At 39.0% G+C, this 19,108-nt stretch overlaps 1 protein-coding gene across 1 annotated transcript in view; it reads right to left on the bottom strand.

Annotated features, from left to right (window-relative positions):
- LOC131659868 (uncharacterized) overlaps positions 1-14,929 on the bottom strand; it is a 26,751-nt gene extending 11,822 nt beyond the window's left edge. Inside the window, exon 1 of the mRNA XM_058928994.1 lies at positions 13,118-14,929. Within this exon, the coding sequence (XP_058784977.1) occupies positions 13,118-14,929 (1,812 nt within the window). The remainder of the gene's footprint in view (positions 1-13,117) is intronic.
- Between the last annotated feature and the right edge of the window lie 4,179 nt (positions 14,930-19,108).

Raw genomic sequence — 19,108 nt, 5'->3', positions numbered from 1 at the left:
GTAACTATCAGCAACATCCAGACATATCAAGGAATAGAATAGTCAACATCTCAATAAGCTTTTCTTCAGACTTTCATTCTGATTTTGAGATGATGGATGCCATAGTCTGTACCTATAGAGGAGATTCCCTCATTTAGGTTTCTGGAACAAACTTAGTTATGGCATAACACTGAATTAGTCAGATTCTTCTGAGCCATCTGACTTCCTTGATTCTAAATAACACTACCCTTTCTGGATAACTACTAGGGCAGTCAACATTCGTGACCATATTCCACAGTGGTTGAGACACAGTATTCAGCTCCAACAACTACTCTATGGTTATGAAAGAAAATCCACATTTCTGGTTCCTTTGATCAGAAGAAGATACAAGATATAAGCTCATCTTGATTTAAACATAAAGGATCAGAAAGTAATACCTTCATGAGTCTTCTTTATCACTGAGATTTTACTTCTAAACTCCCATAAATTAAGATTTGGAGTAGAATTGCATGTTGATCGTGTCCTGATCAACTTATAATCAGATGTCTCCTCTTCCCGATCAGGAGTAGGTTCCAAACCAATGTACTCACACTGCATTAGTTTAGCACCATAACATCTGTTCTTCAACTGGTAGTTGCATGCCAGTACTAATGTCCCAACATCCAGTAGGACATCTGTTCCTCCTTCTAGGAACACTTCAGCCTTGAAACGCTTCAAGGTTCACACTTGCAGATGATTATGAATATCATTGATCAGTTGACATTCATCAGCTCTAATAAACCATGCCATTATGAGTGGACTTGAGAGATTACTCAAGTATCTTTGACACTTTAATTATAGCTGTAAGGTTCTGCCATACATTCTGTTGAATATAAATAACCCTAGAATATTTCTTTTACAATAGGGGTTGTACCAGAGGCTATGCAGCGGAAAAATAGCCATACTTCAACAGAATTCACACATTGCTTACTCCATAATTTAATTGTAAGCATGAAATCCATGGATTGAAAGTAAATCAACCCTACAATATGCTTGCTTCTCCATCAAGCAACATTCTAGACCCTACTCCAAACATCAAATCCTGATCATAAACCTTAACTACAGAGGTTACCTTATCAGAGTCTTCACTCCCGCATAAAGCTTTTGATAATACTTTTCTCTGTGTATAATGATTGAACAATGCAATCCAAAATCCTCACTCCCGTATGAAATTTCTGAATATAATCTTCTTCTCCAAGCATCATTATCTTCTTTCATCAAGAAGGTACAACAACTCTGGTCAGGTTGGTCTAGTCTTCCACAAATAGGTTCATCCTCCACTTCAAGGGACCATACAATATGAACACTCCTTGTTCAAAAAATCTTCTACCTTGTACACAACCAGAAAGTATCCCCCATGGATCTCATCCAGAAACAGACAGGATGCCTACTCTGATACCAATTGAAATTCTGGTAAGACAGAACTCAGATGTCATATATGGATGTCATAACATCTGATTTGACATTGTAAAAACAGACAAGGTAGGAATACAAATAACAGTGCAGAAAAGCAATAAAAACACAATAGAATTGTTCACCCAGTTCGGTTCAATCAACCTACTCTGGGGGCTACCAAGTCAGGGATGAAGTCCACTATTAGCAGTATCAATTCAAAGCTAAACTCCCAGTAGTTCGATTCCTGCGGGAGGCAAAAACAATATTTTCTGGGCAGCCGGTAAGCGGACCTAGGGGGAGTATTGATTAAGCTGGTGACATGCTCGGTTAGCCGACACGGTTGATGTGTGTAGCGGATATCGGGGTGTTACAGGGAGTATCCTAGCGTATAAAGTAAAAGCTAAGGAAAAGAACAATCTAACCAAGCAAGAAGCCAACACTTGACATTAAGAAGTCAACGTAGAACTCCCATCCTTTGGATTAACCAACCAAACAAGCACAATACCAAGATATTAGATGATAGCGTCTCCATATGTATAACTTGCACAAAGCTTTGGAAATACACCATAAGAACTGGAGATAAAAATTGGGTAGAGTAACAGTTGTGTATAAATGAATTCTCAATCACAATGCCTTGGTATTAAACCTCAAGGAATTTATATAGAATAACCTGCACACACAAATAAAAAATAACCCAATGCCTTGGAGTTTACTCCAAGGACTTCCAGAATATCAACAGAAAAACAACCAATGTATCAAGGTCTCAGTCCAATAGTCCATCCTCCAAGCTCAGGGTATAGTAACCAAAGTCCAAGTCATCATTAAGTTTTTTAGAGTTCAAGTTGATTATAAATGTTTTAAGAACAAGATAAAGGTCCAAGTGGACAAAGAAAAAAGAGCGCATAAACATAAACATAAACATGATAATGGATGATGAATGGTAATATAAAGCATAAAGCAAAATAAGAAATAAAAGAAAGAAAAATAATAAATGAAGCATAAGATAAATTTAGATGTTAATAATTAGTGGTTGGAAGTTGATTCTCAAAGTTAATGATCAATAATGGTTGAAAGATGAACCTAGGTCAAAGTTAATAAAAACTCATCAGAGGATTGATAGAATCAAAACCTCTACACAACAAGTTTTCAAAGGTCTTGAACCAATTATCAAATAATCAATCATCCTTGGGCTTATAAACATAGGTTTAGGCCATGAATAATCAGTTTCCCATACAGGACAAATTTAGCACTATGTTAAGCAATCTCCAAGTAACTTATATAGAAGTCACACTCGGTCAATAATAATTTATGTGTTTAAGAACAAGTTAGAAAAATGATATTGAAGATCATTCTCCAAAAACTTACAACACATGTAAAATGATAAACAAAAACAAGAATGGGAATAAGATGAAAGGGAGGGAATGGATTGACATTAAAACCAAATGTCCAAATGAATTCCTTTTAATTTTTATCGAATTTCATCTCAACGATCAATCAGGGGATTGATAAAATCAAAACCTTTACACAATGGATCTTCAAGACTTACACCCACAAATCAAAAAGAAAAGAGATGGAGGGAGAAAATCAAATCAAATATCAAACAAATATTAAAAGATTTAAAAAAAAAAGAAAATAAGAAGTAAAAATCAAATCAAACATCTACATCAAATAAATTCAAACCAAAGATCACCATAAGTCAAGGACTATCATTGGATCATCTCCAAAAAATTCAGAATATTAAGACACTTAAAAACATTTTTAAACCAATTAAAACTCACAGAAAAAGAGAGAAAATATTAAAAACATTAAATGATAAAATAAGTCAAAGAATTTTTGGTATTTTTTAAATAATTTTTGAAATTAAAATGAAAAAGATATGAATTTTTGAAGTTAAAACAATTAAAAAGAAAATAAAATGAAAAACAGAAAAAACAAGGAACGTTGGATCTAATTTATTAAATTATGTGGCTAGATCCAAAGGCTCGGAGATGCGCGTCTATGATGTTCTTCGATCAAAACAAGTGCATCATGGATTAAAAGGTCAAACCAATAGAATTAAAACAAATGCCACACTATCACTGGTTGAATGATGACACCTCATCATCTTCAACCTCAAGCTTCTTCGTTTCAAAGGAAAATGCAGAAAATCTTGGATTATTCAAACTGTAAAATGATACACTCATGGTTGTATCATTATGCTCGTCTCTCTTGGACGATCTCAACCATATCCTCGTGAAACATTTATTCAAAACATAGCTTACTCGATTTAAAAAAAAAGAGTTTAAAACTGAAATTCTGAGAAACATGTGCATCAAACTAAAGCAAACCTTAAAATTAATTGTGCAATGAGTATCAGTGAGTCAAGAACTTCATGTTAGCCACAAATTTGAGTTAATTTGGTAAAGATTTCTACCTGAATGAATTCCACCAAGAAGGTTCTGAAAACTGAACTGAAGAGCTTCAATGGAGACACGATTTGAGTTGCTAATGGTCTGGTTACCTTCAATGAAGGTCAAGGAAGCTGACTGAGTGAAGGATTTGAGTGTTTGAGGTCTGGAAATGAAAAAATGAATTACAAGCTTAAGAGTTAGAATGAGATCTTAGCAGGGATATTTTGGCTCTCAAAAGCTTGGGAAATGAATGAGTAATGATCCTTACTTATAGCTGATGGTGATGCAATGTTCAAACGTGTGACAAGGATCCAAAATTCTTGAATTAGTGTGAACTTGTAAAGGTGAAAAGTGTGACTTGGAATCTTAGCAAAACGCATCCAAAACTTAAGTTTTATTGATCAAACTTATTCTGAACACTTCACTAATCAGGTTTAGGCTCAAAATGCACCTCAATTTGGCTTGTAATTTGAATTAGAGTGATAATGCAAAACTGATTGTGTAACAAAATTCAGGGTTGAGGTACCATGTTTGAACCGAGGCCATTTGAAATTGGCTCCTATGTTTCTTGATTTTATTTGAGCCAAATACTCTCCTTGTCATGAAGAACACAATGGAAAAAGAATGGAAGCAAATGGATGCTTAAGGAGGAAGATATGATCATAAGGTTTTGAGGGAAAAAACCTGAAATTCTAGGCTATGCCTTGCATCAAACAGTTCATGCCCAATTTTTATGCACAAAGGGCTTGCAACTTTTGAATGTCTTAGAGCATGAATTTGGCTTGGACCTTTGAAGATGAAATGTTCTTCTATTCAAGATGAACATTTGGCAAAAAGAATCGCCCAAAAATGTTGAAAATCGAGAGAGTTATGCACTTTTGAAGATTAGCATGCCATACTTGAAAATTCCACTAAGTCCACAAGATGATCTATAATGTTTAACATTCTTTCATGGTATTCTACTTATATTTTACTCTTGATCTTAAAAGACAGATTGAAGTAGACTCATTCAAGATTATTATGCAAAAATAATGGGCTCTAAATGATAAAAAAAATGAGCAAGTTCTGATCCTTTGAAGTGGACTTACAATTCCTTGAACTTTCAAAGGGAGACCTATGATATCTTTTCACTTTTCATGACTTTATTTATAAAATTTTCTATTGACTTGTGAAGAGAAGTTATTTATGATTTCAAGGAGAATGATTTTCAAAAAGAAGCATTAAAAAATGTTGAAAATTGAAGGAGTTATGCCCTTGTAATCATAGAATCAAGAATTTGTCAAATTAGGTCAAACTTCTTGAATCAACTTTGAATTTCTTGAACTTTTCTTGCATGATAAAGCAAGGGGAGGCATATAAGTGTAGCAACCTGCCTAAAAATTGAAAGGTTTAGAGTCGCCACCTATTCTGAAGGGCGAATAGGAAACCCTACGTAGATACGAGATTCGGGGTAAGTTATTATAATCAGGTTGAGGGAAGGTGTTAGGCACCCTCAACCCTTTCCTAAAGGCTAACATTGTAAAGATAGGTTTATGGCAAGAAATAAAGTTTATAGCTAATAAAATGAAAAGGGTAAAAAATTAAGATTTAAAAAATGAATTGAGATTTTGAGGGGGGAGACTCGCCTTGTTACCAAGTGCCTACGTACCTCCTTATGGAGGATCAGAGTCCACGTAGTTCGGGGACAAGGTTGTACGCCTTATGGTTGAATTTGTGATGAATTTGTGATTTGAAATTGTTTTTAGAGGCTTTTTGGATAGCCTATCGTAGTTGAATTTGATTTGAAGGGTGAACGTGTTTTGAGGTTGGCGTACAACCTTGATTTAATTTGTTACTGTTAGATGCGATGATCGATAGATTCGACCAGTATAGCTAACAGATTGATGGGCATCACTGGTTACTCAGATCGATAGATTCGATCATCGCGGGCAGCGAATTAATTGTGTTTTAGTTTGTATATTTTTATCTCTCGTCTAAAGCGACTGATAGTTTCAATCGGGTCGAGGAGAGAATTATTGAGGGCAAGTAAATTGTAAATTAATCAGAACAATTTTATTTCTCGTCTAATACGACCAATATATTTAGTCGGTTTGAGGAGAAATTAGGCTAAGTTGTAAAATATATAAATAATCAACTTATCAATATTTTTAGAAGTTTATTAAATTTAATTAATTAACATTTAGCAAAATTTATAAATATTAATAATTTATAAGAAACTAACATATTTTAATTAATCAATTACTTAATAAATTATTAAACTAACAAAATTAACTAATTAAGTTTTTACATTTTTTATTGTTTTATTTATAAAAAAAAAGGGTGTGTTTTATTATAGGTTAGTAATTCTGGAGGGTGTTAAAAGTTACTGGGCTGAGCCCATTAAGTTTAGGGATCCGTTGGATTCAGTGTGGGTGAGGGCGCATGGTGTACGGTACGCTTCAGGATTAAGGACGCTTGGATCAGATCCTAGTATGATCAAAGGCCTGCATGTATTGTTGGTGGAGGGTGCATAGAATGAAGACACACTGAATCACGTTCAGTGATGCCATGCCAAGTGTCCATGGAAGGACAGATGGCGACTACTCGGCTATCCAGGAGAGATCAACACAGGGGTTCCACGGATCCCACTCTCATTTCTCTCCGTTTTTTCTCTCTCTTCACTCTTGTTCTCTCTCTAAACTCTCTCTTTTATTCTTCCTTTCCACCAACAAACCCAGAAAAAAAAACCCTTTAAACCACCGTTAACCACCCCTTACCGTCGTGAATCCTGCCGCGAACCACCCCTAATCCTAGAAAACCGATGAAGATCATATGATCTTCATCTTCCTAACGCACCCTCTAACAACTCTTTACCCAGAAATACCAAAAACATACGAACCCTAACAATCTTTATGAACCCTAAACCCCAAATATAAACCCTAACCCCAATTGCGTACCCAGATTCAAACAATAATCAATAACGGCGCATGCAAATCAAGATCCTAAGCTAAGTTTCGTTTTAGAGTTACCTTATGTCTTGAGTTTCTGGATCGTGTTAGCTCCCTCCCTCTAATCTCTTTCTTCTTCTCTATTTCGCAGGTACGGAATGAAAATGCAAGCGGCGGCGCGGAAGGGTTCTCTCTGCAAAGATTTTTCCGATCCTTTCTCCTTCTTTTCTTTTCTGATTTATAGACTTAGGTTTAGATTATTTTTAGGAATGTTTAGATTTGATTAGATTATGATTTGGTTGTAAATTGATTCGTTGATTAATGGAAAAATTGATTTTATTTCCGATTTGATTTCGTTGTTGATTGAGATTCTGATTTGATTATGTTATGATTTGATTTGCGTTTCAATCTTGTTTGCGTTTTGATTGCGTTTGGGCCTGGGCGGAGATTGAACTAGGGTTAGTGAGGTTGAAGGTGGCGGCCGCCGCTGGAGGTGAGCTAGGGTTTGCAAGGTTGGGGATGGTGAATAGTGGAGCGGGTTCAATCCGGTTCGGTCCATGACCCGTCTTGGTGTTGACCCGGCCCACGCGTGAACCGGTCCATTGCATCCTTGGCCCAATATACACTTGAGTCCAAAAAAAATGAACAAAAACCATTAAAACCCAATTAATTTCATTAACCAAATAATCCCTCATTAATCTTATAATAATTAGTTATTAACGCTAATATCAGTCTACATGGTAGATAAAAAAAATAGAAAGATTAGTTTTGATTATTTTTCAAATTAGATTACATAAGATTTTAAATAAATACTCATTTGTTGAAAAATTAATATTTATAGGAAATTTTAGAAAATCCGAATGGGCCTAATGTTGAACCCAATTTTCTTATTCCTCAAAAGACACCCCCCCTTATCTTTCTTTTTTTCAAGGAGCAATTTAGGAATGGGCCAAGTATCAATTGGATTTAGAAGGGTTTTGTTATTTACACCCTCTCTTTTATCTTAAACCAATTTATACAGGAGTTTTTATAGGAGAGCGAGTTTAATAATAGATATATCAAACCCTATGGCTCCTAATTTTTAACTCCCTTAATAAATTGAAAAATGAGAATTAAACCGGGTAAATTATGGGGTATGACAGCTGCCCCTATTTAATTATCTTAGATTGAACAGCGTGAGAATACGCCGGCCTCACGCTTTTCGAATCGAAGAGTTATTAAATAATGGAAGACCCCTGAATTTACTTTGTGTTTGAGTGTGAGCGAGATGATCGTCCTGCTAAAGCCTGAGTCTTACATAGCAAGGACTTTCTGTTGGTTGTGTGGACCCCAATAGGATTGCTTGTTATAGCTCTAACAAGTTCACCTGCACCAATAGGATTATTTGCGAGGGTGATGATTTGGATTGAAGTTGAAGGTGCCATTATCACTGCCAAGGGACTAACATGATAAGACGTAACGCGAGGGTTACGATTTGGTTTGAAATTGCCGTTATCACTGCCGTGATAAGACGCAACGCGAGGGTTACGATTTGGTTTGAAATTGCCGTTATCACTGCCGTGATAAGACGTAACGCGAGGGTTACGATTTGGTTTGAAATTGCCGTTATCACTGCCGTGATAAGACGTAACGCGAGGGTTACGATTTGGTTTGAAATTGCCGTTATCACTGTCGTGATAAGACGTAACGCGAGGGTTACGATTTGGTTTGAAATTGCCGTTATCACTGCCGTGATAAGACGTAACGCGAGGGCTACGATTTGTTTTGAACTTGCCGTTATCACTGCCGTGATAAGACGTAACGCGAGGGCTACGATTTGTTTTGAAATTGCCGTTATCACTGCCGTGATAAGACGTAACGCGAGGGTTACGATTTGGTTTGAAATTGATCATAGAGTTTGAAATGGGGTTCAAGAGAAACCCAGCTTTATCTGTAAAATGATGCTCTGCGAATGTATATGCTTATGACTTATTGCAGATGCATGCATGCTTATGCAGATGGCACATATGTGAGTGTATATGAATATGGGTATGTATGATGATTTTGACGTATCATCTCTTGTCACCCATTGGATTTGTTTAGCTTTCCGAACGGCTTTGCAGGTCTCAACTCAGATCGTCTGAAGTTAGTCTACTGGGATAATGCTTTCGGGGCCAGGTGTATATCGACTACCGGAGATGTCGTGGTTTTCGCCCCCTTTATTTTAGTCTGGTAGTTTGTAAGTTTCTTGTTTTAAGTTCAAAGTTTTAAATTTATGAGAAATAAATTATTCTTTGCATTTGGTATTGATATGACGAGATATGCAGTGTGAAAGGAAAAAGCTTTTATTGATTACTGCCTTAAATTGGCGAATGTACTTAAGGTATGAGAGAAAAAAAAATGACAAATAGAAATGACATTAATACTGCTATCGCTCTTTTTTTATCAAGGGTCCCAGTAATCCTTCGACCTTAGAAGCAGATGATTGCACGAATCCCTATCCTTCGTAGTTTGTCTTCAGCTTACGACCAATAATTCTGCCTTTGTTAGGCGTAATATTTCTTGACCGCGTCGGAGTTGATTGAGTGCGGTAGCTCGTCTCCATCCATTGTAGTGAGAACTAATGCTCCTCCTGAGAACACTGTTTTTACAATATATGGACCTTCGTAGTTAGGTGTCCACTTTCCACGGGCGTCAAGTCGAGGTAATAGTATTTTCTTGAGAACAATATCACCTTCTTTGTAAGTTCGAGGGCGGACCTTTTTGTCGAATGCCCTTTTCATTCTCTTCTGATAGAGCTGTCCATGACACAAAGCCGTCAGCCGCTTTTCTTCAATGAGATTAAGCTGATCAAAACGGGTTTTTACCCATTCCGATTCTTCTAACTTTGTGTCGGCTAGGACTCTTAAGGATGGGATCTCTACTTCAATAGGGAGGACTGCTTCCATACCATAGACCAGGGAGAAAGGGGTTGCCCCTGTGGATGTGCGCACTGAAGTTCTGTAGCCGTGCAGGGCGAAGGGAAGCATTTCATGCCAGTCCTTGTACGTCTTCACCATTTTCTGTATTATCTTTTTGATATTTTTGTTTGCGGCCTCAACAGCGCCATTCATCTTAGGCCTGTATGGTGAAGAATTATGATGTTCAATTTTGAATTCTTCGCACAGTTCCTTCATCATGTTATTGTTCAGGTTCGACCCATTGTCAGTAATGATCCGGCTTGGAATCCCATATCGACAGATGAGGTTATGCTTGATAAACCGGGTAACCACTTGTCTTGTTACATTGGTGTAGGAGGCAGCTTCAACCCACTTAGTGAAATAGTCGATGGCCACCAATATGAATCGGTGTCCATTAGAGGCTTTGGGTTCGATCATCCCTATCATATCAATTCCCCACATCGCAAATGGCCATGGTGAGCTTAGTACATTCAGTGGATTTGGCGGTACGTGTACCTTGTCAGCGTATATTTGGCATTTATGACATGTTCTTGCGTGTTGGAAACAATCAGCTTCCATTGTTAACCAGTAGTAACCGGCTCTTAGTATCTTTCTTGCCATTGAATGTCCATTCGCATGAGTCCCAAAGGTTCCTTCATGGACCTCCTTGATGATTTCTTTAGCCTCATTCTTATCCACACACCTTAGTAACACCGAATCGTAGTTTCGCTTGTATAGGATGTTACCGTTTAGGAAGAACTTAGATGCCAACCTTCTTAGTGTCTTTTTGTCAATTGTGGAGGCATTTTCTGGATACTCTTGTTTTTCCAGGTATTCCTTAATATCATGGTACCAGGGTTTGTCATCAGCTTGTTTCTCGATTGTGAGACAATAAGCAGGCTCATCAAAGTGTCTAACCGTTATTCGTGGCTCGTGGTTTGGCCAGGTCACTTTGAACATAGAGGAAAGTGTTGCAAATGCGTCAGCCATTTGATTTTCTTCCCTTGGGATATGAGTAAAAGTGACTGTCTCAAACTCAGCCATTAACTCCAGTATAAGGTCACGATATGGGATTAGCTTTGAATCTCGAGTATCCCATTCTTTGTTGACTTGGTGGATTACCAGTGCTGAATCCCCGTACACCTCAAGCAGTTTAATCCTTAAATCGATTGCCGCTTCTAACCCCAGTATGCATGCTTCATATTCTGCAATATTGTTGGTGCAGTCAAAGCATAATCTTGCAGTGAAGGGTAAGTGTCGATTGTCAGGAGACGTCAAGACTGCCCCTATACCATGTCCATATGCATTTGAGGCCCCATCGAACGTAAGGGTCCACACCAATCCTGGTTCGGGTCCTTCATCGGGCCCAGGTATTTCATAGTCTCTTACCAACATAATGTCCTCATCAGGGAAGTCGAATTTCATAGACTGATACTCTTCAATGGGCTGATGATCTAGATGTTCTGCCAGTACACTCCCTTTTATTGCTTTTTGGGTGACGTATTGAATGTCGTATTCTGACAGCAGCATTTGCCATCTAGCGATTCTTCCTGTAAGAGCCTGTTTTTCGAACACATATTTGAGAGGATCCATCCTCGATATTAACCATGTGGAATGGTTCAGCATATATTGCCTTAGACGTTTGGAGGCCCATGCTAGGGCGCAACATGTCTTTTCCAACGGTGAATATCGGGATTTGCAATCGGTGAATTTCTTGCTAAGATAGTAGATAGCATGTTCTTTCCTGCCTGTTTCATCTTGCTGTCCCAGTACACACCCCATAGACCTTTCGAGTACTGTGAGGTACATGATTAGTGGCCTTCCGGGTACAGGAGGTAAGAGTATAGGTGGTTCTTGCAAGTAGTTCTTTATGGTTTCGAAGGCTACTTGACAGTCATCATTCCACTTGATGGGTTGATCCTTCCTGAGTAGTTTGAATATAGGCTCGCATGTAGCTGTTAGATGCGAAATGAACCTTGAGATGTAATTCAATCGACCCAGGAAACCTCGTACCTCTTTTTCTGTTTTTGGAACAGGCATCGCTTGTATGGCTCTTACTTTGTCAGGATCAACCTCTATGCCTCGCTGGCTTACAATGAATCCCAACAGCTTTCCCGATCTTACACCAAACGTACACTTGTTCGGGTTTAACCTTAGCTTGTACTTCTTTAGACGTTCAAACAACTTATGTAGATTTGTAATATGTTCTTCTTCTGTGCGAGACTTAGCAATCATATCATCTACATATACTTCGATCTCTTTATGAATCATATCATGGAAAAGTGTGACCATGGCTCTTTGATATGTTGCCCCTGCGTTTCGTAACCCAAAAGGCATTACTTTGTAGCAGAAAGTGCCCCAGGATGTCATGAAGGTCGTCTTTTCCATATCTTCGGGAGCCATCTTGATCTGATTATACCCAGAGAACCCATCCATGAAGGAAAACCACGAAGCTTGTGCTGTATTATCCACCAAGATATCTATATGCGGTAGTGGAAAATCGTCTTTTGGACTTGCTTTGTTCAGGTCTCTGTAATCTACGCACATGCGTACCTTCCCGTCCTTCTTAGGAACTGGCACTATGTTGGCAATCCAGGGTGGATAGTCAACTACAGCAAGAAATCCGGCGTCAAATTGTTTGAGCACCTCTTCCCTAATCTTACTATCCATATCTGGTCGAACCCTTCTGCGCTTTTGCCTGACCGGCGCACATCCTTCTTTGAGAGGTAACCTGTGTACCACGATGTCTGTATCCAACCCCGGCATGTCACGGTATGACCAAGCAAAAATCTCTGCATACTCATGGAGGAGCTTGATTAGCGTTGCTTTTACGTCCTTACCTAGCGTTGCCCCAATCTTAATGTTCTTAGGTTCTTCATCCGTTCCCAAGTTTATGATTTCAATGGCCTCTTGTGGGGGGAGCATGCTCTTGGATTCCTTATCCACTAGCCTTGACAACTCTTCCGGAAGTTCATCGTCTTCCTCATTCCCTTCTTCAGCCTGATTAGCGAGAGCCTCGAGTTTGTATAGAGTCTCAGCAGTATTATTATCGGTGGTGTCAGAAGGTGATCTGCACATGTTTTATGTTTTGTTTTCTTTTAGTATGCAGATGTGAAAGTGCTTTGTTTGTGCAAGAAATTTATTTGTCATTTTCGGAAATGGAAAAGGAATAAATGCGAAAAAGAAAAAAGGCGATGTTTTCAATACCAAAATGCAAAGCCAATTTTATTAATAAACTTCGAACTTGAAAGTAAATGGGGCCCTTACAAACTAACTCTATGCTTCGGGCGAGGCATGAGTGTTATTGTCTTTCTTTATTAAAAAGGGAAATAAAACACACAATAGGAAATTACTTTGAAATGAAAACTATCTCCGGTATCTCCAGGCTTGTCCAATTCTGAAGCTGTTCTCCTGGCCTAATCATCCGGATAAAATTGGACGTTCCCTCCATGCTAGATATCATGGATACATGCTCATATCCACCTGTCACAAAAGTTTGTGCGATCGGAGGGAATCGTTGCTCTTCCTTTGCAGCCTTCTTTGTTGGTTGGTATCCTAACCCCAGACGATCTTTCTTCTTTTGTACTTCTGGAATTTTTCCCCAGCCTTCTATCTTTGTGTCTTGCAGGTCTCTCCAGGATGTCACCGCCCTTCGTGTTTTCTCAATTGGTAGTGTGACAGCAGTGGCAATCTCTAGTGCTTGGAACGAAGTCTCTAATGCCTTTTTCCCAGCCTCAATGTATCGGTATGAGTCTAGATTGCTGACAAATATGTCCTCCTCCCCACTGACGGTTACTATAGAGTTTCCATCCACAAATTTCACCTTTTGATGCAGAGTAGAGGTAACTGCCCCAGCAGCATGGATCCAAGGGCGTCCCAATAAACACGTATAGGCAGGCTCAATCTCCATCACTTGGAAATTGATGCAGAAAGTGTGAGGGCCTATTACCACAGGGAGGTCCACCTCTCCAAACACCGGGCTTTGCGACCCATCAAAGGCTTTGACCACTAGACGGCTTGGTCTTATTACCAGTCCTTCCAAATCTATCTTGTCTAAGGTGGCCTTTGGCATCACATTTAATGACGATCCTGTGTCGATCAGCACTCTAGACAGATGAGCTTTCCCACATTGTATGGAGATATGCAGGGCTTTGTTATGCTCTTTCCCTTGTGAGGGCAACTCGTGGTCACTGAAGCTTAAGCATGCCCCAGCAGTAAGATTAGCCACCATTCCATCAAATTGATTTACAGTGATGTCTTTGGTTACATGGGCAGCACTCAAGATCTTCATCAGGGTGTCTCGATGTTTTTCTGAATGGATTAACAGCGAGAGGAGTGATATCCTGGATGGAGTTTGGTGCAACTGATCCACTACCTTATAATCACTTTTCTTGATTAATGTCAAGAATTCTTCGGCATCTTTGTTAGTGATCTCCTTGTCTATGGGTGTGCTTCTTTCAGTAGGGACCACAGTAGCTTGATCATTTGCTTGTGCTGAATTCTCTTTTGATTTAGCAGTATTGAATATGCGACCGCTACGAGTCATACCCCCAGGCCCGACGATGTTTGTCACATCGGTACTAGCATTAGACTCATATTCCCATGGAACTGCTTTCATCTTGTCCACAGGATATGGATCCCTGACTGGGATAATCCTAGTGTGTACTTGTGCGGGTATCAGCAGTGTGGCTTTGGCGCAAGGGATGATCAACGTCTTCCTTACCCCTTGTCTTGGTATCATTAACGGTTCATTCCTGTCCAGCATGGCCACATACTCTTCCTCAGGATATTCTTTAAACTGAACTACCCCTTGATTCACGAGTCTTTGCAAGGTTGTCTTAAAGGCTTCGTTATGTTCGAGGACGAACCCCTTTGCAAGTAGATACCTCTTAAGGGCATCTATGGGGGAGCTCCGCTGTTGAACAAACTCTTGCTCGGTGACTACCTCTATTGCATTGACTGTGCCATCATGACGGGGCATAGGGTTTGTCTTCACATTAGGTTTGTCAAAAGCAATTGCTCCTGACTCTATCAGGTCCTGAACCTTGTGCCTAAAGGCCCAACATTTATCCAATGTATGCCCCGGAGAATTGGCGTGGAATTCACACCTCTCATTAGCTTTGAAATTGGGCATAGTCTTTCCGGGAATCGGAGGTGGCATAGGCCTGAGTTCCACTAACTGCTCGTTTAATAGATGCTTCAGTATCTCGCTTTTAGAAGTGGGCAAAGGGTCGAACTTCCTCGGAGGGCCTTGGAATCTTGGTTGAGGTGAGTATGTCATAGGAGGTCTAAACTCTTGATGCACTACTGCGTTGGTCTCCCCTTCCTTCTTTTTAGCGAAGGTTGAGGTGGGCCTCTTTGAGTGATAAGAGTTAGATGATACTCCTTGTATTTTCCCACTCTTAATTCCGTCTTCTATCCTTTCACCAATAACCACTAAATCTGAAAACCCTGAGGACACACTCCCTACCATTTTATCGTAGTATGGCCCTTGTAATGTAGCCATAAACATTTTTACGAGTTCCTTTTCCAACAGGGGAGGTTGGACTCGGGAAGCCATTTCCCTCCACCTCTGTGCATACTCCTTGAACGATTCCTCTTTCTTTTGTGACAAATTTTGGAGTTGCATCCGATCGGGTGCCATGTCCAAATTGTATTTATATTGCTTTAGGAACGTATTAGCAAGGTCGGTCCAGCTTCGGATGTGAGACTTCTCTAATTGCATATACCAGTCAACCGATGCTCCACTCAAGCTATCTTGGAAAAAATGCATCATCAACTTTTGATCATGAGCATAAGCAGCCATTTTTCGTACATACATGCGCAAGTGACTCTTCGGACATGAGAGTCCCTTGTACTTTTCAAAGTCGGGTATCTTGAATTTATGAGGAATAGTCAAATCTGGCACCAAGCTCATTTCATAGGTATCCACATCGAAGACATCATATCCTTCCATTGCTTTCATCCTTTCTTCCAGCGCCTTGATTTGTTCACTCTCCTTGGAATTCTCTCCAGAATCAGCAGAGGTCAGCTTTGGTTGAGGGACTTGATCTGTGTCATTAGTGTCCCCATACTGTAGATCCAAGTAGTCCTCATCCCTAAGCGGATTATTGATTGGAATGCGAACTGTGCGAGACGTCCCTTCTTTCTGAGTAGTAGGGATAAATCCTTCTTGAGAGGCCTCTCCCTCTTCATGGGTCGTGGTGACCCTTTTAGATGTGTGAGCATTCGTTTTGTGAGGGTCATGGCCTCGAACATATCCTAACAATGGGTTGCCATCTTTAGGTATCTCTTCATACTGATCATGAACTTCCTTAGCTTTGTCTTGCTTATCTTTGAGGTCTTTCATGAAGCTCAGCACTTGGGCCATTCCTCCCTGGAGGTCTTCAACAGTACCCTTTAGTTGGGTCATTTCCTCACGAAGGGCGGCTTGGTTCTGCTCTAGTTGCTCCATTGCTTTCTTCTTCTGCGCTCTGGTCTGGATGAGTGATCGGGTTGCAATGGCGTGACTGGAGATGAAGACAGTTTTCCTTTTAATGTGTTGAAAAGAAATGCCATGCTATGCGTGCTATGAATGATATGCAAATGCCATGCTCATGTCTTATCCACATTGTTATTATAATATATTTATATATATTTATATATTAACATATATGTCTGTATATATATATATATATATATATATATATATATATATATATATATTATTTTTTGTAGTAGGAACCTTTTCTTTCTCTTTTTTTGAATAATTCTTTTTGGTGAATAATTGCGAAGAAGTTGAATAATGCGGAAATAAACACACTTTATTAATTCAAAAAACTTGAAAGAAAGTACAATTTAAATTGTTTAACATTGCGAAAGGAAATAAACATCAATAGAAATAAGACTTTTAAATTTAAAGTAAGAATTAATAAATATCTAAGAACGCCTATGAATGTCCTCCTTGAATTTGTCCACCATGCTCCTACAAAGCTCCAAGAACTCATTCACTTCTTTGGGAAGGATGATGGGAGAAGACTCCGCTTTTTCTAAACCCTTCGGAATGTCTAGAATTAAATCATTGCACAAGTAGACTAGCTTGTCATAATTCTCACGACACTTCTCATATTCTTCAAGCATTTTGGGAACCATGCTCACATGCTCATTTGCCGTAGAAACAATTGTGTACTGTCTTTTCCAATGGTCTCTTTCGTTCAGGGTTGCCTCGTGTACCTCTCTTTGTCTTATGAATATTTCCCTAAGTGATACCATGGCTTGGAATGCTCTATTGTACTCATCGGTGCGTTGTAAAAGTGCTTCTTCCGTGGTTAATCTCCTTGCGCGCTCTTGTTGTCCAGAATTGCGAGCTTCTTGAAGATCATATTTGAGGTTCCTTATTTCCTCCTCTTGATCTTTAGTCCTATCAGTTAATTCAAAGACCACAGCTTCTAGATTTTTCTCAGATTCAGCTTTGTCATGGGAAGCTTTCTCATAGCGCCTTTTCCACCTTGCAATTTCTATGCCCGCTTGTTCCAACCTTTCATTGTGTGCAATTAAATCAAAGTTAGCACTTAGAACTCCTTCGGTTGCTCGCTTCCTTTTATTCCTTTGTCTATCATTCTCTTCCTTAGCAGCTTGAAGCTCCTGGTTCTTTTCCTTAAGATCGAAGCGTAGTTGGCTTTTTTCGTTGGAAAGTCGATGTATGTCAAGCTCTAATTTTTCCTTTTCCTTACGGGACGCCTCTAGGGCAGCCTTGATTCCTTCTATCTCTTCGATGGATAGAGAAATAGGATTAGGAGAATCGGGCTTGTACGCGGGATCCACAACAAAAGGTAGCAAAATTTTCCCAACTCTCTCTTGAACCCATCTAGTGTAAGGTTCCTTAGCAACAATATTCTTCGGTCCATAATTCTTTGTTTGAACATGTTTCCAAGCTTGAATGATTTTCTTTAGTGTCCTTGGATCTCCTTTCCCATTGTCACTTAAGAACATTTCTTCCACTTGTTGATCGGAAGGCTCACAATCCATAGAATGACCCAATTGGCGCAATGCAAGCACGGGATTATAATTGATGCAACCCAAAGTTCCCATTAAAGGCACATTATTAAATTCTCCACATTTATAAATAATTCTTTCAGAATTTAATTTTCTCGCAAACCAAAGAATAGAATCCGCATTGAGAGCCCTTAGTTTTTGAGACCATTCATGCCTAGTCAAGTCTTTGATTAAGTAGCTAGCCTTGTAAAGATGAGAAGTCAACCAAGAATACAATAGATGAAGACAACAAGATATTGCTCCCCTTTTCTTTTCATACCGATCATGGATAGTATAGTAAATATTAGCAAGAATGGTAGGAGTTGGATCCTCTTTTGAATTTCTGAAGGAAGTAAAGACATGGATAGCAGCATCATCAACATATTCCGCCTTATTAGGAAGTAAAACAACACCAAAAATTAAAAGAGCCAAAAAATGTCCACAAATGTCCCATTGTTTCTTTTGAGCATAAGACATAGCTTGAGCTTCTAAGTAAGTTCTTTTAATTCCTTGTATTCCTTCATCGGTTTTGTGATTAGCTTCTAAATCCGCAACGGGCACTTCCAAAGCTTTGGCTAAATCAGACATCTCAGCCCTTTTTCCAGCACCTGTATAAAATACTTTTTTAATTCTTGAAAACCCAAGCATAGCATCCATCTCCTCCAAAGTAGGAGTCAACTGAAAATCCTGAAAGGTGAAACATCTGAGCGGCGGATCATAAAACTGGATCAAAGCGGTGATTGCTTCTTCTTGAACCTTAACCTTGAGCAAGTCCAAAATATCTCCATAACGGCCTTCAAACCTGTTCAAAGCAGTTGATGACATCTTATCCCTTATATTTCTCAATTTCTTGATGTCAGGCACTGAGACGGTGAGGTGGACAATAGGCTTCTTAGCATTCATTTTTCCTGAATTTTCACCAAAAAGAATTATTATTATTTTTTTATTCTTCTTTTTATTCTTTTTTTTTTCCACCTGTGGATAAGACATGATAAAAAAATATGCATATGATGTATGATGCATGCAAATAATTATAAAAACATAATATTATAATAAGCATATATTCAACATATAATCACATAGGCCCTAAGTTCATAGGTTCGACATAACGGCTCGGGAGCCTACCCTTCCCATGGGAAAGTTCTAGAAGGTCTCTTGGGATCATTCGTAGCCGCCGAGACTTTTTGTCTCTTTGGATTTTAGAACAACTCATTGGTCCATGAGGTTCGAATTTTAGGGGTTGGTTCCCAGAGAGATCAGCTAACTACCCAGTCCACCCCTCAACAAGGTCGAGCCTCGTATCAGAACTTTCCGAATATTTAACCCACTCTGAGTGGAATTATAATAGGACTCGTAGGCGATGTAATTCCCCTCTGGTCATTATTATAATCCCCACGCTTAGGCTTAACAGCAGTGAAATATACCCAATAATACAAATTATATAACA

Source organism: Vicia villosa, linkage group LG3 (genome assembly GCF_029867415.1).
Source record: "Vicia villosa cultivar HV-30 ecotype Madison, WI linkage group LG3, Vvil1.0, whole genome shotgun sequence".
In the NCBI taxonomy this organism is placed as follows: domain Eukaryota; kingdom Viridiplantae; phylum Streptophyta; class Magnoliopsida; order Fabales; family Fabaceae; genus Vicia; species Vicia villosa.
The sequence above is the reverse complement of the archived record's forward strand: the minus strand, read 5'-3'. Positions and strand labels throughout refer to the sequence as shown.